The 20,827-nt window shown below is 40.3% G+C and overlaps 5 protein-coding genes across 6 annotated transcripts; 3 read left to right on the plus strand and 2 right to left on the minus strand.

Moving 5' to 3' along the window:
• Positions 1–3,046: 3,046 nt before the first annotated feature.
• On the minus strand, positions 3,047–4,757 carry LOC141829605 (cinnamoyl-CoA reductase-like SNL6). Its single transcript, XM_074717116.1, has 5 exons — positions 4,460–4,757; positions 4,075–4,241; positions 3,777–3,971; positions 3,531–3,684; positions 3,047–3,430 (listed from the first exon to the last, which is right to left on the minus strand). Exons 1-5 carry the CDS (start codon positions 4,716–4,718, stop codon positions 3,120–3,122), a joined length of 1,086 nt encoding a protein of 361 aa, XP_074573217.1. The 5' UTR covers positions 4,719–4,757; the 3' UTR covers positions 3,047–3,119.
• A 3,346-nt stretch (positions 4,758–8,103) lies between these two features.
• On the plus strand, positions 8,104–9,225 carry LOC141829149 (histone H2A variant 1-like). Its single transcript, XM_074716565.1, has 3 exons — positions 8,104–8,116; positions 8,231–8,347; positions 8,794–9,225. The coding sequence occupies exons 2-3, from the start codon at positions 8,240–8,242 to the stop codon at positions 9,088–9,090; spliced, it is 405 nt and encodes a 134-aa protein (XP_074572666.1). The 5' UTR covers positions 8,104–8,116; positions 8,231–8,239; the 3' UTR covers positions 9,091–9,225.
• Positions 9,226–12,006: 2,781 nt separating this feature from the next.
• Positions 12,007–13,516, plus strand: LOC141829797 (serine/threonine-protein kinase 52-like). The gene is made up of 5 exons (XM_074717304.1): positions 12,007–12,334; positions 12,433–12,554; positions 12,624–12,835; positions 12,918–13,218; positions 13,310–13,516. Exons 1-5 carry the CDS (start codon positions 12,007–12,009, stop codon positions 13,514–13,516), a joined length of 1,170 nt encoding a protein of 389 aa, XP_074573405.1.
• A 517-nt stretch (positions 13,517–14,033) lies between these two features.
• Positions 14,034–17,463, plus strand: LOC141829148 (F-box/kelch-repeat protein SKIP30-like). Of its 2 annotated transcripts, none has more exons than XM_074716564.1 (3): positions 14,034–14,290; positions 15,820–17,225; positions 17,344–17,463. In XM_074716564.1, the coding sequence occupies exon 2, from the start codon at positions 15,855–15,857 to the stop codon at positions 16,896–16,898; it is 1,044 nt and encodes a 347-aa protein (XP_074572665.1). In that variant the 5' UTR covers positions 14,034–14,290; positions 15,820–15,854; the 3' UTR covers positions 16,899–17,225; positions 17,344–17,463. The 2 variants fall into 2 exon arrangements, with proteins under 2 accessions (XP_074572665.1, XP_074572664.1); XM_074716563.1 differs by having other exon boundaries at positions 14,209–14,290; positions 15,793–17,225.
• On the minus strand, positions 17,371–20,206 carry LOC141829147 (putative serine/threonine-protein kinase PBL16). The gene is made up of 6 exons (XM_074716562.1): positions 19,955–20,206; positions 19,521–19,834; positions 19,296–19,431; positions 18,804–18,940; positions 18,209–18,332; positions 17,371–17,889 (listed from the first exon to the last, which is right to left on the minus strand). Exons 1-6 carry the CDS (start codon positions 20,016–20,018, stop codon positions 17,537–17,539), a joined length of 1,128 nt encoding a protein of 375 aa, XP_074572663.1. The 5' UTR covers positions 20,019–20,206; the 3' UTR covers positions 17,371–17,536.
• Between the last annotated feature and the right edge of the window lie 621 nt (positions 20,207–20,827).

Below are 20,827 nucleotides of genomic sequence, written 5' to 3' on the forward strand. Positions count from 1 at the left end.
AATTTTTTATTCGATTAAATTAAATTAATTAAAATTAATAAATTAATAAATTTCACAATAAATGAATTTATAAAATTTTAATTAATTAATAAATCTCCTGTAATATTTAAAAATTTTAATTATTTTGATTAATTTGATTTTTCATTTAATTTTTTGATATTTTATTGGTTTTATTTTTATTTAAAAATTCAGTCAGTTTGATTAGTTTAAAAAAATTTAGTTCAATTTCAATTAATTCGATTCGATTTTAATTGAATATTACTTAAAGTGATAAAAAATCAGGAAAATAACGGGTTAGATTATCAAAAATAAATTTTATAAAAAAAATTAATAATTACAATGAACTGAAGAACAGTTGAAGTGATAAATCCAAAGGACTCGAGGATGCCTAATAATGATCTTTTCCTTGAAGACTTGCTTATTCTGGTATGCAATGAGAAAACATCAATTATGCATGCACAGACAACCATTTGATAGAGAAGCCGAAAAAATTAAAATTATTCTTTCTTTTTCATTAAAAGCTAGATGAAATTCACCATCCAACGATCTCACACGATCAACCTTACAATCATCTATAAAAAAATAAATCAAAAAAAAAAATTATTCTCCCAGACTGAGGACATGATCCCAACCATGAGATGGCATGAATAGTCCAATAAGAAAGATGAATGTTATTGAAGTCACAAAACACCAAGCCCTATATTGGAAAATTTTTTTTTGATTCAAGGTCAAATCAAATGATGAATTAAGACAACACAAGTAAGATCTTTAAATAATCATTGCAGCACAATCTTCATCCAAGATGGTATGGTAATGTTGTTCATTAATATGATGTACAAAGAAAAATCATTCTTGAATCTTTGATAATGGTCATGTTCAATGGTACCTTGATATGAATACAATTGCAGTTTGAAACTAATTTGACATATAAGTAGGCTAACATTCTTGAAAGATAAAGCAAAAGATCCTCTGACAAAATCAATCCTCATACCAAAGATGTAATCCTGAAAAAAAAAACATGATAAAATGTGTTGATACAAAAAAGCCATCAAAGAAATGAATAAACCAAGTGATGTAGAAGGTGATTGCAATAGGAAACAGGATGACATTGCAACATGAACAATTATGATTATAGTTCAGGAATTAAGACTTCATCTAGATAAAGTTGAAAGATCCAGTTTCAATAAAACACATAGCAAACTAACCGTATGCATGACTTATATCCAGATTAGAGGTTTAAAATGAGATCAATTTCATTCATATAGCAAAGTTATGAACAAAAAATTGTTGATACAAAAAATACTTTGGCTCCACTTAGTGCATCTTTCAAGCACAGATGGTTATACATGATTATTTAAAACCTATAGTAAAAGAAAGTGAGCATCAGAGAGTGTGGCAGAGGACACAGTTCTTCAACATGTGAGTTGAAATTGGACAAATTTTGTTCTCTTTCACTCAAGAACAAACATCCTACAGCCTGATACTTTTATGAAGTTGAAATTATAAGGAAGCATAAATTCTTTGGACATGCCACAAATTATATTCCAGCTTTTTGGTAAGCCAATTTTAAACTTGATCTTTTTCACAAAAAACATAACACCCCTAGGAGCAGCCACAAAAAACATATACCAATTGCCTCAAGGGCCACTTAAGTTCCACCTTTCTTCTGACATTTCCCTTTACCTATCATGATGATCAATTTGATACAATATTAATCGACAAGGATAAGTACAGTGGAACTAGAAGACTAGAATCTATCAAATTTTAATTTTGGCTCCCCCATTAAGTTGAATAAATAAATAATTGAATCCAAGGCATTATAAAAGAAGAAAGAAAGGTTGTGTCTTCTATCACACCATAAAACTGGAGAAGACAAGAAAGATGGAATCTCTGAATGTCAGCACAAAGAATGTTCATGGCATATGGCCCTTAGCATATGGCGCACTCTATCAAACAACATAACAGGGACATGTAGGACTTAAGGAGACTAACTTGGGCTGATGTACTTGAACAATCGGTTTCTAACATTTAATAGCAGTACATATCAATTATCAAGCGTCCTAAGTTAAATACTTCCATTGTTACTATCAGAAAAGAATATAATGGATTGTATCATCATCTTTTTCTATGTAACTGATTGGTTCCCACCTTAATGAACTGATGATGGAACAGCTCTGTGTATCGACAAAGCAGTTAGTTTTAATAGCTATGCCTCTTCTACTTAATATGGTCATGGATCACGTTCATTCCTTGTTTCAATTCTATGATTATATTTCCTGCCAGTTTATGTTGTGCTCCAAGCATTGCATTGCAAATAAGATGTTGTTGCTTGGCTTTTTCTCTCAGGGGCAAGTAACAAGTATCAAGTTGGAAGGGCCATGGCTTCCAACTACTACCACACGCGGCTTGACCATGAACTTGACAGAGCCAACTGCAGGCCTCATGTGCCTCCGTAAGACACAGTGAATTTTTTCTGTAAAAAGGTGGAATCCTCTATTTAACGGTCTCACACGATCGGCCTCACGACCATTTATGAGAAATTAAATCGAGAAACTGCAGTTGATCACGATGAAGGAGGATATTGCTCAGCTTTGTCGAGATTCGAATCCTTGTCATATTTTGCAAGTCTATTCTATCGTAACCAACTTAGCTATGTCCCGGAGCGAGACACGGTGAATTTCGACTGCACGTGCCCGATGAATGCTCCTATTTACAAGTACGGCAAAACAAAATACGTACCACAATGACTTTCTTTTGAATGAAATAGTGAAACAGAGTGGATTTGTTTAGAGTGTGGAAGGTGGCTGCGACGGGGTAGGCAGCAGCCTCCGCTCGTGTTGGTAGCTGAATTTGGTTTCCACCTGCAAGTCACTGGCTCAGCTTCGGCTTCGGCTTAAGCCGAGCCAATTAACAATACTCATGTTATAAATTGTATTACAAATATTCAATAATTAAATTTAAAATTCAATCAAATATATAATAATAAATTTTTATTTATTTAATAAATAATATAATTATAAAATAATTATAAGACACCACTCAACTATAACAAAAGAATATATATATTTTTTCCATCTTCGTCGCTGAGTTCACCGGCGACGCCCGCGTATCGAAAATGGTTAGGATTGTTCTCGTGAAAGAAAAGAGTACACATCGTCAGTACACCTCCTCCCTGAATTCATCAGCCGGAAAAGCTTCCGGTTCGACAGCTCCAATACGGGAGGGCCGGCTGCCTGCATCTCGCCCGCGAGGCTGATCGGAACTCCGAGTCGCCGCTCCAGTTCCTCCATCTCTTCGTCCCTTTGAACGATATGGTCGTAGCAGATATATCGCCCGCTGGCGGCTGCTTCGTAGACCGATACGTGCGCATCAGCTACTGTTTCCAAGTCGACCGTCGCGAGTAATCCTTCCGCAAACATCTCTTGAGATCCTGTCGATTCAACATAAGCAGATGCAGAGAGCAAGTGTTAATAATGTTCGATCGTCGTTTTCTGAATCATATTGGATCAAGATTGATCGGTGGAACTGACTTTTGAGGTACGCAATGGATCCGGTAGAGTTGCGCCGGTGGAATTCCGGGCCGGTGACGAGAGCCGGGCACACAGTCACTAGATGAAGGTTGCTCCCTCGAGCAGCTTCCCAAGCTGCCTTCTCTGCCATCGTCTTCCCCAGCGCGAACCACAGCTGCGATTCAGCAATTTTGTTTTTCTTTTCTCAAACAATTACAAAAGTTGCAGACAGATGGAAAGATTGAATCTTGGTAGTCAAAATGCTACCTTTTTGTCCCGGCAGAGGCTCTCGTCACTCCAGCAACGCTCGTCGACGACGGAAGGACCTCGCCGGCCGTCACTCTGCCGCCATGTACAAGCCAGAAGAGAGGAGGTAAAGACGCATTTCCTCACGGACTCTGTCCTAACGCAGGCTTTGATCACTTGCTCCACTACTCGAACCTCCATATTAACCATTTGTTTCTGCAAAACAAGTTTTTTTCTTCTCTTTTACTTCAGTAATTTGAACGTAAAAGTCTCAGTTAGTCCAATTTTTTTGTTCTTGTTCTAGTATCAAGGAACTTACAGAGTAGCCAGAGAGGCCGCCGGGATCCAGTGACGAGGAGGTGTGGAAGACGCCGGCGCAGCCGTCGAAAGCCTGACACAAGCTTTCCACGTCCATGATTCCGGCCATCACCGGACGTAGGCTGGTGTGCTGGATTACATCCGTCATGCAGAGCTTATCCATCTCCTCTGAGAAAATTAAATACCGAGTCAGATCGCGTCGTTCTTCTCGTCAGAATTGTCGTAAGATTGAAACAACGAACACAGAAACGAAAAGGGAAAAAAAAAAGATCTTATGAAGAACATATCGAAAATGAGTTTAAAAATGACACCTTTCTTTCGACGATGAGAAAACCTAGAACGGAGTGAATCGGACACAAGCGACGGAAAACAGCAATTAAACGTACCTTGGCTCTCGACGATAAGGCGAACGGAGAATCCCCGGCGGAGGAGGCGTTGAACGATGGCGGAGCTGACGAAGGAGACGCCGCCGGTGACGCACACCTCGCGCCCCTCTTTCGCCGCTCCGCCGCCCCTCTTCAGCCGGACGCAATCTGGCCCCGGCTTCCTCACGTTGCCTATGGCGCTGCCAGTTTGACGCATTACCTCCTTCCAGAGCTCCTCTACCACCGCAGCCTCCGCCTCGCTCCTCCTCCAAATCCCCATCGCCACTTCCCTCTTCACTAAAAATGCGATTTTTTTTTCCTAAAGCGAGCGGCGAAGCAGACCTATTTGATCGCCTATATATATACATAAGATCTGTTTGATATTCTCACTCTTTATTTCTCTGATATCTGAAAGGAACTACACCCGATCATCAGGCGCGAAATAAATAAATGGAGGTGACAATAGTGAAGAGGTTAGGTTTCGGCTCGGCTCGGCTCCACTCGGCTCAAATCAACTCGGCTAGGTCAACATGAGCAACCGTATTTTGACTTGATGGTGATTTATTTTGTTTCATTTTACTTCTCGTGTCATAGTGTCCATCGTTTAATTCAATTAAATTGTGAAAATTAGAATAGCTAGGATTATACTTTTTCTTATTTTCGTATATTTTAATATCGTCAAAATCTAGAAGCATAATCTTAGAAAAAATAACTTCATAAGAAAGGAAGGAGCATTAGTGAATTTAACCGTGCCTTCCCACGTGCTCAAACTAATGACGTGTATGCATTTTGTTAATCAAATGCTTTTGAATCTTGAAATAAGAAGGAATAAGATGATTATCGAAGAAAAATACGGCACCGCCCACAACATCTTTGTGGTGGTTGACTGTTGACCAAGTCAATTCGTTGACCATAAACTAGAAGGTGATAAAAAAAGATGGACTTTAACAAGAGAATTGCCGTGTGCACATCGCACACGGCAGATCTTTTAAAAAAAAAATATTGCGTTTTAAAATTTTCCATTGCATTTAAACTTTTTTCCCCTCAAACTTAAAATAATTTTGTAAACGTAAAAATAATTATATTCTCAAGTATAAATTTAAATATAAATTTAATAGACAGAGAGAATGAGCGTTGTTAATTGGCTCGGCTTAAGCCGAAGCCGAAGACTTGCAAGTGGAAACCAAATTCACCTACCAACACGCGCGGAGGCTGCTGCCTACCCCGTCGCAGCCACCTTCCACTCTGTTTCACTATTTCATTCAAAAGAAAGTCATTGTGGTATTTTTTTTGCCGTACTTGTAAATAGGAGCAATCGTCGGGCACGTGCAGTCGAAATTCACCGTGTCTTACGGAGGCACGTGAGGCCTGCAGTTGGCTCTGTCGAGTTCATGGTCAAGCCGCGAGTGGTAGTAGTTGGAAGCCATGGAGAAGAGATGCCTGATGCAGAGGAACATGGAGGACGACTGCAATTGCATTGCTGATCCAATGGCTATCTTCCTTTATGGGCCTTCCAACTTGATACTTGTTACTTACCCCTGAGAGAAAAAGATGAACTTCCATCATCAGTTCATTGAGGTGGATACCAATCAGTTACATAGAAAAAGATGATGATACAATCCATTCTTTTCTGATAGTAACAATGGAAGTAACTTAGGACGCTTGATAATTGATATGTACTGCTATTAAATGTTAGAAACCGATTGTTCAAGTACATCAGCCCAAGTTAGTTAGTCTCCTTAAGTCCTACATGTCCCTGTTATGTTGTTTGATAGAGTGCGCCATATGCTAAGGGCCATATGCCATGAACATTCTTTGTGCTGACATTCAGAGATTCCATCTTTCTCGTCTTCTCCAATTTTATGGTGTGATAGAAGACACAACCTTTCTTTCTTCTTTTATAATGCCTTGGATTCAATTATTTATTTATTCAACTTAATGGGAGAGCCAAAATTAAAATTTGATAGATTCTAGTCTTCTAGTACCACTGTACCATATCCTTGTCGATTCATTTTGTATCAAATTGATCATCATGATAGGTAAAGGGAAATGTCGGGTAAAGGTGGAACTTAAGCGGCCCTTGAGGCAATTGGTATATGTTAGATAAAAAGTGTTAAGATGGCACCGCAAGATTATGATTGTTAAAGTTCAAGATTTTATTTCATTAGAGTTGATGATGCAAAGAGTTAAGGTAGAGCATAAAAAACTATACTTAACATAACCCTAATCAAAAGTGAATAAAATAGTAAGCATGTGTATATGATGACTTGACATGGAGATCAATAGCGGAATGAAATGAAAGCAATGAACTCAATGAAGTGGGGATCAAGGCTTGTTAGTCACGATCTGGAATTTTTAATTGTGTTTGCAATTGTTCTACCTTGAACTTGAGATAGGATAGGAAGAGATACATGTAGTCGATTCAGTAAAGTGGGACACAAGGTTTGTTAAGCTGTGCCATCTCGAAGTTGTGTTTCATTAGTCATTGATATACTAGAAATTTGACAGTTAAGAGGGATTATTATGAGTACTATAAACCAGAAGGGAAAATGTTCATGATGATAAGCACACATTGCTTAATGATACCAAATGTACTTACTGCAGAATAGTAGAATCCTTATAAGAATAGCATTCATGTTTTAGAACAGCCAACAAGAATCTGAGTTACTGTGAGAATGATTTTATGGTAAATTCATCAAACATATGGATGAATCTGCAAGAAAAAAGTTGCTAAACATCGAGAGTGAAGAATAAAAAGAATGCCATCATATTCTTCCTTATTTTCAACAGTTCGAAAGGCGAATTGCCGATGCTTACAGGTATATCGTAATTGTAGGTGTTGATTAGCTGCTAAGTTTGGGGAAATTGTGCAGTTTAATATGATAGGGATATCAAGAAACATTTTTGCAAAATGTTAACCAAACTTCCTAGGATTCAGCATATAGCATGTTATGGAATTATAATGCAGATATTCTGCCCTCAAGAAACACAAACTTTTCTCCTTTTTTGTTTCACAGATTATAATGCACATCGTATACACAGTTCAAAAAAGAGGCAGATCTACCAGAGCATTCCGTATCAGAAGCAATCTCATGGAAGCTTACAGCATTAGGGCAATCTTAAACTTCCGAAAGGAACATGGTTTTTTTTTTCAAGGATAAATGAGCGAAACACAAATTCAGATAGCAGTAAAATCAACGAAGTAACAAAGAAACCTAACCGATTCCGAGAAAGAAGAGGATGCCGAGATATCACAGAACCGATCGCCGTCAGTTGTCAGTCACAACGGCGAAGGAGCATTGGCTCCTGTAGCGGGTGGCGGAGGGATCGCCTTGACGACGTTGCGAGGTGAGAAAGCGCGGGCAACAGCGGCCCCCAGGTGGCGATCGGCTGGACTCGACGCAAGGTGAGGCCTTGCCCGGGAGGTTGCTTTTGCGTGTCCGCTTCCGTTCTCCAGCTAATAATAATAATAATAATAATAATGATGAAAAAATATTAAACTATGAAAATTTTCTGTTGCCCGCCTCGTGCTACCGAAAAGTATAAGCTCCCGCCTTTTTTTTTTAATTTCGGTTTAGATCTCCCGCCTTTTCTCCTTTAGATTATCTCCGATCTTATGCTTTACTCTCTCTTCTGATCCTTTGGTTCTCGCTTCCGACCCTCGAGCTAATCGCGCAGGTACTCCTTTTCTTCCTTCTCTCTGGGTTTGGGAAGTTTGATACGCTTCTCTAGCTCAGCGTACGAGGCTCCTTTCTACCACTTCTGGCTTTGATTTTTTCGATTTCCTTGAAGAAGAGGGAGATGGCTGGCAAAGGAGGAAAGGGGCTTTTGGCAGCAAAGACGACGGCGGCGAACAAGGACAAGGACAAGAAGAAGCCGGTTTCCAGGTCTTCCAGGGCTGGATTGCAGGTACGATCCATTATTCCCTTCTTAGGTAACGAGATCTGTTCAAAGTGCCATTTTGGCTAGGGTTTCATGTATGAAAGTTGCAATTTGTGGTTCACAGTTAGATGCACATGTAAGTTGTCATCTTTTTGCTTGCTAGCTTCGATATAGAAGAATACGCAGAACAAAAATTTAACCTTCTAGTTGAGTTTACCATTGATCCTTGTTCTTGCAGAGAAAATTGATTTGTTAATTCAAATCCAGATCAGATTGAACTTGCTCATTACAATTTTTTGGTAATTTCACTTAGTTGTCTTAGCCATTAGCAACAATCTATGCTTAATTTGACACAATGCTTTCCTAAGCTGGTCTAGTAGGTATAGTAGATGCGTTCCCAAATGAAATTATGCACAATTATGTTTCTCTCATGCTGTTTCCTTCGTGGGCACCTTTTTTTTTTTTTTTTGTAGTTTCCTGTTGGTCGAATTCATCGTCAGCTCAAAACCAGAATTGCTGCCAATGGACGTGTTGGGGCGACGGCAGCAGTGTACTCGGCTGCAATCCTGGAGTACCTGACTGCTGAAGTCTTGGAGCTTGCTGGGAATGCAAGCAAGGATCTCAAAGTGAAGCGCATCACTCCGCGCCACCTTCAGCTGGCCATTCGCGGGGATGAGGAGCTTGACACCCTCATCAAGGGCACCATTGCCGGTGGCGGTGTCATTCCACACATCCACAAGTCTCTCATCAACAAGTCAACCAAGGAATGAATAACAATCTCCGCCGAATGGTTTTAGGATATCTGTGTAGCCTTAACTTGTGTAGTTGTGTTGTTAGCTAATCTACTACTGCTCTACATTAAGTTACTAGCTTTGATCAATAGAATGCTTGCTTTAGCTTTTCTAGTTGTATTCGTGTGCAGCTGGAAACATTGTGTTGTTACAGATGATTTCATCAAGTGTTGTTTGTGTTTCAGTTCTAATCTCAAATTATTTTCTTTCATGCTGAGAAGATGAAAGCTAATCTATTTGTTGGTATTTAAAGGTGTGGATTCAATGAGAAATGCTTGAATCTCATGATCTAGGGTTTATGGGCACCATGTTGTCTGTATGTCAAAGAACAAGAGAAAGGGAAAAGAAGAGAGAAGAGTACATAAAAGAGTGTGACCAATACATATGGACTTCTCAAACAGAAACAAAGAGATTGAGAGAGGGAAGATAGATACTCACTCTTCTGCCCTTTTGTGCCCAACAAGGAAGAAATGAAGCTGCCAAAACATGATCTAGCCAGGGAAAGAACAAGAACAAGACAGCTGGTTTGGATTCACATACTCCTTTTCTTTTATTTCAGAGAATCCAAATCTACTTCAATTTGGTGCTCAGCTAACTAGATCATGCTGGCAGCTTCACTCCTTCCCTTGGACACTCTCAACTTCAAGACATCAACAGAGGGAGGATCAAGATGCATATATGTACATGAAGCCCTCAGGTAATGCAGATAGTGGAGACAGAAAAGCATGGCATGTGATGAACAACCTTTCTGAACACAATGAGCCTATAATGGAGACTAATTTAAGAGTGAAATGAATGGATCAGTGAAGTAGCATAACGAGTTGGAAGACATGGCCGTAAAAGTTCAGCAAAAGGAGATGAAACATATCTTAAGTTGGGTTCATGCTAAACCCGGTCCACTTTGATTCTCTTTGCTTGCATGCATGTTATCCCTACTAATAGAGGGCAGTACATCCCTACACAGCTATCATCTGTACCATTTGAAATAGTTATTTGTGTTGCTTGGCCTAAGCAATTGAATTGGATTAATTAAGGTTAGAAGATGCTTAAATTAAGACTAGTCTATTCATGCTCGATTCAACATGATTCACGTGCAAGGTTGCATGACCATGTGGGTTGTATCGGGCATGACTAAATTATTTCTATTCCAAAGGTGAAAAATAACTATTTGAAGGTCTTTCAAATGGTGTTTCTGTAGGATTACCTGTTGAAGCGTGCCTTCGGCAGCCGGTAGTTGAGATGACTTCTGTCGAAGGAACAATCACGAGGAAAGCTCCTTAGATTTCCACGAACCAAATCCTTCGATCTGGTATTCTTCCTCTTCTCCGACGTAGCACTTCTGGAACAAATCCACTGCTGGTTTCTGGACTTGGACGCACATACCTCCAAGGTATGAACTCTCGCACCTCTTACCCTCTGCTTGAACGCACTGATATCATCGTCACCTCCTCAGGGCTTTCCTCTCCCTTTAATAGGGAGAGGTTGCATCATCCACAGAGTGCCGAAGTGGAGTGCCGAAGTGGGGTGTGTGGAGGTCCTGCGTGGTGGGCGGTTACCGAAACTGCTAACAGTTTCATGTGAGTAGAAACTAATAAAACTTTATCATTTAATATAATCATACAAAACTCCACAAAATTATACCATTTTTTTAAAGAAGTTCTTGTACTTGTGCTACATGGCTTACAAATGATTAAGGGTGTAATCGAACCGAGCCGAGCCGAACAGTAAGAGGCTCGAGCTCGAGCTCGATTCGTTTTTCCTAAGCTCGAGTTCGGCTCGAGTTCGATTCGAGCTTTAATTCTTAAGCTCGAGCTTGGCTCGTAATGAAATTAAATAGTTCGCGAACGGCTCGAGCTCGGCTCGAAAAAGACTTGTTTTAAAGTTAAACGAATTCAGTTCAAGCTTGGTTCGAAAATAATTCGTTTAAAAGTTAAACGAGCTTAGTTCGAGCTTGGCTCGTTAATATATAATATTTATAATTCATGTAATATATATATATATTCGTGAATCTCTTAACAAACACGTTCGTGAGCCTTTAAACGAACATGTTCGCGAATACGTTCGTGAGCCTTTAAACGAACATGTTCGCGAGTTCACGAACCAAATACTGTTAAACTCGAGCTCGGCTCGATAATATTTTCGAGCTCGAAATCAAGTTCGAACTCGGCTCGTTAACTTAATCGAACGAACTTAAACGAACTTTTTTTCGAGTCAAGACTCGAATAGCTCGTGAGTAGCTTGGCTCGTTTACACACCTACAAATGATGACACACAAAGCACTATGTATGAATCAATCATGGTGCAATTGATTGTTATGTTACATTTATGTGAGTAGAATTTGACAAAATTATGAATTTAATACAATCAACATAATTATAACAAAACTACAAAGAATCTATCAGAAGTTAGTGTTGTAATGCCAAATTATGAAATTCTTTTATTTAGCTTATTCATTACTGTTCACTCATTTTCTGTATTTTAAGGGTGTGGACTTGCGCCATTAATCTCCCTCTTTTTTCTCTCCTCCTTTCCTTTCTATCGCGCCCCCTCCCCTCCTCTCTTCTTTATTTGGTCCTCCGAGGCCAACTTAAGATCGTCACTAATGGCATGTTGATTGTGGGAAACCAAGTTGGCATTCTGTCTTCCAGGGTAATGTTTCACCTTTACTCTTCTTCTCATTGCATGATTTCCATTTGTATATATTCTTCAGTTTTATGTTTCAGAAAGATGAAGCATTGAGGTTTTCTCTAATCCTTGTTTCTGAAAAATCTTAGCTTTGCCTGGAGCTGGTGTTTGAGTTGGTTTTCCACATTCAACACAATCTAGAATTAGCCACCTACAATCTGTGCTCAAGAACTAGAGACTGGCACTACTTTGTTAGTTTGATTTGCCACCATGGATGCAAAGGGAGAAGCGAAAACTTGTGCTGATGGAGCTGCCGCCGCCGCCGACGCGAAGGATAGACCGCATTTGAACGAGATCGAGAACTTCTCCAAGAGCAGCAAAGATTTGTTCATAAGAGGTGATAAAATTGACCTGAGAAGCTTAGACATACAGCTAGAGAAGACCCTCTCAAAGATATGGTTGAAGGAGAGGAGCCCTTCCGGGAAGCCCAAGGAAGAATGGGAGATCGATCCGTCGACATTGGAGATGAGGTATATCATTGCCCATGGAACCTATGGCACTGTTTACCGGGGCACCTACGGAGGCCAAGATGTTGCAGGTGCATTTCTTTTATCACAAGATATTTGTATACACTTTAAATTCAAGCGATCCTTTTACATTCACTTTCTGTAATTGGTTTGCGTTTGTGTTCTATAGTGAAGTTGCTAGATTGGGGACAAGATGGGGTTTCCTTCGACGCTGAATCTTCTTCTCTTCGAGCAGCATTTAGGCAAGAAGTTGCGGTTTGGCACAAACTCGACCACCCAAATGTCACCAAGGCATGCAACAGCTGACTTTGGCTAATTCAATCGAGTCTCCTCCTGTAGTCTAAACGATTTGGATTGCAGTTTATTGGAGCTTCGATGGGGACTTCGAACCTCAAGATCCCTCAGAGGAATGCTACTGCCGGAAACGTCAGCTGTGGCCTTCCCGGCCGGGCTTGCTGCGTCGTCGTCGAGTATCTCGCCGGGGGCACTCTGAAGCAGTACTTGATCAAGAACAGGAGGAAGAAGCTGCCATTGAAGATCGTGGTGCAGATCGCGTTAGACCTTGCTAGAGGGTGACTACTCTTGATTCGACCACCGCCTGTCTTTGTGATCGTCGATCAGATCAGACCTTGATAAACCACCCTCTTGCTGCAGGATGAGTTATCTGCACTCGAAGAAGATCGTGCACCGCGACGTCAAGACTGAGAACATGCTGCTGGATGTCAATCGCACTCTGAAAATCGCCGATTTCGGCGTCGCGCGCGTCGAGGCTCAGAACATGACCGGCGAAACGGGGACGCTGGGGTACATGGCGCCGGAGGTTCTCGAGGGGAAGCCCTACAACAGAAGATGCGACGTCTACAGCTTCGGCATATGCCTCTGGGAGATCTACTGCTGCGCCATGCCGTACGCTGATCTGAGCTTCGGGGAAGTGTCCTACGCGGTCGTTCGGCAGGTTCGTTAATTCGTCCCTTAGCTTCGAAGTGAATCCGATCGGAAACTTGCTAACTAAGCTCAAAGCTCGATCGTCTTGCATGAATTGGCAGAACCTGCGGCCGGAGATTCCCAGGTGCTGTCCTGGTTCTTTAGCGAGCATAATGAAGAGATGCTGGGACGAAAACCCGAACAAGAGGCCGGAGATGTGCGACGTCGTGAAGCTCTTGGAGGCGATAGATACGAGCAAGGGAGGCGGCATGGTTCCTGGCGGCAAGTCAACCAGCTGCTTCTGCTTTCCCGTCAGCCGGGGTCCTTAAACGGAGTCGTCCTCCTCCATTGCAGGAGAGGAGAAGAGAAGAGAAGAGAAGAGAAGAAAATGCCTCATGTTTATTTGTATGAGGCTAGAAAGAAAGATAGCAGCACTTAATCAAACACTGTGCAGCTCAATCAAATAAATTCGAATATTAATTCTTATAGCTAATAATTTAAAATTTAATTAATAATAATAAAATAAAATAAAATTTATTTATAAATAATATGAATTTAAACTTTATCATTAACATTCCCACGATTAAGCTTGAATTGTAGGTTGTAAATCATTATCGTGCTGCATTTAATCTTAACGCATATCCAGCCTTCCATTCGCTTCACTATCAGCCCATCCATTCGTACGCATATCTGGTTTTCGTGTGCAGTGGCAAAGCCGCCCTTCGTTCGACCAGCTCCTCCTCCTCCTCCTGCTCCGCCTCCGTTTTCTCGATCAATCCATCTCAAAATCGAACGCAATTGGGGAGAATCCGCCATTTGATTCGTTCAAGGTATGGCCTTCTCCTCTTCTATTATTTTTCTGATAGGCGGGGCTTGTTGAAGGGGCAGTGGGGGCTTTGGGTGCGTGCCTTACCCTTTCCGTGCGATTTTAGGGACTTCATTGCCGAGTTTGAGTGGTTTCTTGATTCTGGTGAGTGTCATCTTGTTCTGATCCTCGTCAATTGACAGGAGACTTTGCGAATTTGTTTTGTTGCACTTGCTTCGGGCATTGGTTTCAGGAACGGGAGTGTGCTATGGATGCGCTTGTGGCTGTGAATCTTGAGGTTAGATTAGCTTTCCCTTTTATTTAATTTGATGTCTCCTCTCTGCTCCTCAGACGGTTTCTTGCTGGATTATTTTCTTAGCTTTGCTTAGGTTTTCTACTTGAAGGGCGAACCATACTCAATGAATTATAAAATATATTGTGTTGAAATTCAAGTTTCATGGAATCAGTAAGAGCTTGTAGTTTTAAATTTCCCCAATGGATCCCATTAGGAAACGCGTACTAGCGTTGTGCCCCGTGCTCCTCCTAACTTTTTCTTTTCTCCTTTGGTCATTTCTTTTGAAAAATCTATTCACAAAATCTTGTTTTCTGTTCATCTGACACAGGTCTTGAATGAGTCTTAACTTTCATATGCATCAGTTCAATAGTATGACAACAATATCTTTGATTCTTTCATGTTTGGAAACCTTAGTCCCTGGGTTTATTCCTGATTTCTTATGTTATTATCCCATTCAATAACGCCAAGACCTTTTCCCCTTATGGAATCTGCGACTTCCAGTAAGGTTGTATCTGATATATCAGTCTTGGTAAGCTGCTAATTGAGTGTTATTTCCTTTTAAGCTATCTATAACAGCCTTCATGGTTCACTGATTTCTTTTGCAATTTCTCATATTGTCATTTCAATTTAAACGGTCATTTAGTTTGATGGTTGTAGTGTTAGATCTGAGTGCCTCCTTTCAATTTTCCACATGCAGCTGCATTTTTCATTGGATTTACATGATTCTAGGCAGCATGAGGAGTTATAATAGTGGTTCAATCACTAAATTTTGCATTTTTAATCCTCCCTCTAATCATTTAGTTATTAAAATGGATTAGGTGTTTAATATTGTGGTTCCAAATTATTTAAAGTTTGAAGTGGCAGTTCACAGGAAAGACATTTGGTTTCACTAGTCCCTTTTGCGTAATCTGTAACTATTACATGATTGATATTTGATCCTTTGTTATGGCACAAATGGTAAAATAAAGATTAAATTAGATAACAAAGTTGGAGGATTAAATTTTAGTATTTAATACTAAAATTCTAAATATTATATTCATCCTTGGTTATTATATTTTAGTTCTCTTCTTTGTAAATGGTTTATTTATGTAGAGGAAGTTTGTTCTCTAAATCAATTCGTGTCTCCGACTATTAACCATAACAACATCTAACATAAACACCATGAGTAAGACATTCTTGCTGTAAATGGAAGTCATCTCTTCTATTATTGGACAGTGATTTGTAAGCTGAATATACCATGAGTTTCTACAAAGGAAATGCAAACCCATAAATATAAAATTCTTTCTTGGGGAGGATAGACAATGATTTATACTTTTCATATTGCATGGCTGCTTCTATGTGTTCATCGTGGTATTTATTACAGATGCAATCCACTGATTTGCTGTGGTTTGCTAGTGATATTGTGATGGCAAACCTTTTTCATTCAAGAATTAGTCTAAATCAACATATGTTATCATGTCTGCTTCTTTTGCTTGTTATTTGATATTAATCACTCTCATTCTCAGGTCTTAGAATTTCACCAACTGTTTTAGGTTACTATGTCAAGAAACCTGAGGAGTTAGTCATCATGTCACCTCTGATTGATGGTCTCCCAGATGAAATTGCCATTCAGTGCCTGGCACGGGTACCATTCTACTTCCATCCTCAATTGCAGCTTGTTTGTCGTTCGTGGAGGACTGTACTTCGAAGCCCTCGTATCATTAAGACTCGTTGTGAAGTGGGGGCTTCAGAAGAGTTACTTTGTGCATTAGCATATGAGCCCGAGAACATTTGGCAGCTGTATGACCCTCTACTAGACCATTGGATAACCCTACCAGTTATGCCTTCAGAAATCAGGCACCTTGCCCGCTTTGGTGCTGCATCTGTTGGTGGAAAACTATTTGTAATTGGAGGCGGCAGTGATAGAGTTGATCCATCGACAGGAGATCATGATCGCATTTTTTCAAGTAATGAGGTTTGGTCTTATGACCCACTTCAGTTTGAATGGGTACAACGGTCACCCATGCTTGTACCCCGTGCAATGTTTGCCTGTTGTGCTTTGGATGGAAAGATTGTCGTAGCAGGAGGATTCACAAACTGCCGAGAAACCATAACAAAGGCTGAGATTTATGATCCTCAATTGGACACATGGGAGCCCCTTCCTGATCTCCGACATTCGCATACTTCTGCATGCTCTGGGGTGATCATTGGGGGAAAGATGCATGTGTTGCACAAGGGATTGTCAACAATCCAGATATTGGATTACGGTGGTGAAAAGTGGGATGTTGTGGACTATGGTTGGCTCCAGGGCCCAATGGCTGTGGTTCGTGGGGAGCTATATGTTCTGAGCAATGGCTGCATCTCTAAACAATACGGCGAGAATTTAACTGATAGGGTGGTATCATATGCATCAGAGTTTCAGAGCCGAATTAGTTTTGGGATGATTGGTGTGGGAGATGAGATATTCATAATTGGAGGAGTAATTGGGCCTGGTCCAAGGAATCAATGCATTAAGCAGCTATCAGATGCTGTTGCATTGAATGTTAGGGCCGAGAAGCCAGCATGGCGCAGAGTATCGCCGATGACCCATTGCTGTGGCAGCATTCTAGGGTCTGCAGTGCTCAGGATCTAGTTATTGATTGCCAGATAGCAAAGGACAAGAAGACTAGAATCTCGCTTGTTCTTGTTTGTAATTTGATTGCGGATTGCGGGGCGCCTTTAAATTTCTTTTTTAGTACTGCCCTATTGCTAGCATCTTCTGGCAATGTTGTAATGCAATAGTCTATGTTGCTATTCCCCACTGAAGATCATCTTTCGATGTCTCATTGTAGCTTCAGAGTGGCTGAAAGCAAGGATGTGCTTGGAAGCCAGTAAAAGAGATGGTATTGACTATTTTTCAGTTCTCATTGTAGCTTCTCTCTCTGAGGCACTGCAATTTGAGTCTTTATCAAATGATTATGTAAGTTAATAAGCTTGGGTGTTAGTCTTTTATCAAATTATGCAATTGGAAATTATTATGTAATTAGCTTGCGTATCAGACTTCTCTTTCTGAGGCACTGACTGCAATTTGAATGCAGATATATTTGACCCAGCTCATGCCAATCTTGGAGAAAAGAATTGAATGCATCATTTGAGAAATAAAAACAGCAACAACAGCAGCAACTGCTTCAACAATTGTCATATTATTTCCTTCACAGCTGATAGATATTCAGTTACCCATCGCTGGAAAAGAATTCAAGAGCATTGGAGGAAGAAAATGCAGTGTGGAAATCATATGTAACTAAACTGATACATTACTCCTGTAGCTGATGACTCAGACTCTATCAGAAGTGGCTCCAAGGATTCGACAATATCTCTCATAAGAGGCCTTGCCTTTGGGTTTCGGTTAAGGCAGTGGTAAGCCAGCATTGCTGTCTTTTGCACGGCCTTCTCGGGGTAGTCTCCCCCCAATCTTTGGTCTACAATTTCCAGAACTTTCTTCTTTTGAGTGAGCAATGGGGCAGCCCAATCAGTGAGTGTTTGTTGGCGGGCTGGGCGCGACTTGTCCAGCGATTTCCTTCCAGTGAGGAGCTCGAGGAGGACGACTCCGAAGCTATAAACATCACTCATGGCTGTCAAATGCCCTGAGTTGAGTAGAAGTAAACAAAATTGTCATGTTAGACTAAACGATCCAAAATGTGGTCATGCAAACACATCCACAATGCAAAAAGCAAATGGACCTTTTCCATGCTGGCCTTACTTTGGCTAGCAGAGTCTTGGAGGTGTGAAGAGCTATGTTACTTAGATTCAGATAAGAGTGTGGATTTCAAGTGTTTGATACGACTAATTTTGAATTTGCTATACATGATCAATAGAGATATAGAGTGTGTTGTTCACTAGGATTGTTTGATTCACAACTTGAGAGTTGCATTAACTAAAAGTTCAAAATGTTTAGCTATGTACCTGTCATGATATACTCCGGAGCTGCATACCCGTAAGTTCCTATAATGCGCGTAGAAACATGAGATTTATCCCCAACTGGTCCATCTTTTGCAAGTCCGAAATCAGAAAGTTTTGCATTGTAATCCTATAAACAGAAAGCAAATCAGAGAGAACTTTGAATGTTAACAGATTAGCCTTGTCCTTAACCAAATTTTATGAGATGAGTAGTGTCGATTTCTATACTAACTTTCAGCTAGCTACATTGTTGAGAAAATGTAAAGGCACACATAGTTCAATGCTCCCCCTATTTATTGTGGTCTATTAGAAAGAACTTGGGATATATCGTTAGAAAACTTAGTCTTGTTCTTGAACAATTGCAACAGGTTTTACCAGATCAATGTTGATTTCTATACTAACTGTCAGTTATATTTCTGAGAAGGATACACGACGATTACGTAGTCTACCAGAACAAATATAGTCTTGTACACCAATTTCAATAAGTTAAATTGTATAGCAGAGGAGTGAAATTGCTACGAGATGAATGTCAATTTCCATACTAACTTTCAGATACATTGGTGAGAAAAATGTAAAGATGCACATAGTTGAGTGCACCAACCTGGTCTAGCAAAATGTTGGATGTTTTGAAATCCCGAAAAATGACTGGTTTTTCAGCTTCGTGGAGAAAAGCAAGCCCTTTAGCAGCCTCAAGTGCAATCTTCATCCTGATAGACCATGGAAGGGGGAGCAACACAACTGCACGACATTACAATTTTTATAATTTATGGAAGCAAGAAATGAGAAACAGATGCCAAATAATATTTGCATCTTTATCATAGAAAAATGAACGGCCTGGCCTTATAAGACAAATAGGTGGGGTAATAGATTTGGTTTCTAGAGGACTTGTTTCTTGATACATATGTGCCAAAGAATTCATTGATGGAACAAGTTGCAACAAGAGAATCAAAGAACATTGACTACACTCGTTGAATCTACCGATAAATAGCCAACAAGGTTAGGCAAACATCATTCATCTCGTGCTAAATCATTGTATTTGTTTATTGAAACAAAAGAATCCAAAACAAGTTGGCGAAGTTGTCTGGAGGATTACCTGAGAAGAGATTGGATTCAACACTTCCGCGAGGCATGAACTCGTATATCAGGACACGGTTGTCGTCCTCGCAGCAGTAACCAATCAACTTGACCAAATTAGGGTGAGAAAGCTGCCCAAGAAATATAACCTCAGCCTGAAAAAACAGCAGCAATTCTGTCACATACAAAGGAAACATTAAGCAGCTGTTCTGTTCTGAGCCAATTGAGGTAGGATGTACTGTACCAGCCACTCTCTGTGACCCTGTGAACTGTTTTCAGCATCATGGACCTTCACTGCAACTTGAAGAGGTTGAAGCCCCTCTCTGAGATCTTGATTGATGAATCCCTTGTAAACGCTTCCGAATCCGCCTTCGCCTAATATATAGTCCTGCCGAAAGTTTCCTGTGATGATCTTGAGTTCATCAAAAGTGAACGCTATGAGATGGTTTGTTGCAGTATCCCCTCTCAAGTCCTCGACTTCCTCAGGGTTGCAAGGCAATTTTTGGCTTCCCTCTTTTTCCTCTTTTTTAACTGAATGAATCAAGCGTCTCTGAGAATCTAAAATGGAAAAGAGAAGATTGGAGTGGAGTGTCAATACAGTTTCGGGGGATGGAATTCAAGAATCATAAGATCAAAAGATCAAGGAGGATGAAAAGAGATGATTACAAAGAAACTGACCTGCCTTGGCATTTGAGGATATTTTGTATCCGAAAGAACTTCGTCTGAACCAGCAATTACCCATCGATGAGCAAATCGTCAGTGCTATGGCTCAATCACAACCCACCCACACTGTTCCACTCTTCAAGATAGTTTTTTGCCGAGCACAGGTGGGAGGGGAGGGGAGGGAGGGGAGGAGAGGGCCAAGCTAATGGATCCATGGAATGACACCCATCAACATCTTGTCTGTCTGTTTCTCCATGTTCTTCTTCTCTCTGTTAAAAGGAGAAGGTGAAGGATTTATCGAATGTAAAGAAAGATCACATTTTTCAGCGAGGAGAGGAAAAAATGAATTCAATTATGAACCGGAAGCATGAAAGTGACACCTCTGGATTTCCATCAGTATCAATAGGCACTGGAAAGAGTTGCGTTAGGTGGCCTTAGACATTGCTTGATGTGCTTGACTCTACGTTGACATATTTCCCCATTAATTAGATTCATTTCATAAGCACGGCCAATAAGAGAGAGGATCGAGAGAGAGAGAGTCAGAGATTCCTGCACCATACGGAATTTAACGTGGAACTTCAATTTAATGTCTTAACTGTTTCAAATAGTAAGTCGATGGTTAATATCCAATAGCTTTGTTTTATTTTATAGATAATCTTCAGATTTTAATGCTTGAATTCGCCAATCATGGAGGCTGGAGCTTCGCAGAATTCAGAAACTTATCATCGACGCGCATTTCCAGGGAGAATTTTCTTAATTTTGCGAGAAATTCTCCATAAATCTTGCTGTCTGAGCCTTCTTCGTTCCTGAGCCAGAAGTATGATTTCTTTTTATCCTAAAAAGTCTTTTTTTTTCCTTTTGCATTTCGCATTCTGTTTCTGATGATCG

Source organism: Curcuma longa, chromosome 5 (genome assembly GCF_044706935.1).
Source record: "Curcuma longa cultivar G26 ecotype Majalengka, Jawa Barat chromosome 5, ITB_CL_G26_1.1, whole genome shotgun sequence".
NCBI classification, from domain to species: domain Eukaryota; kingdom Viridiplantae; phylum Streptophyta; class Magnoliopsida; order Zingiberales; family Zingiberaceae; genus Curcuma; species Curcuma longa.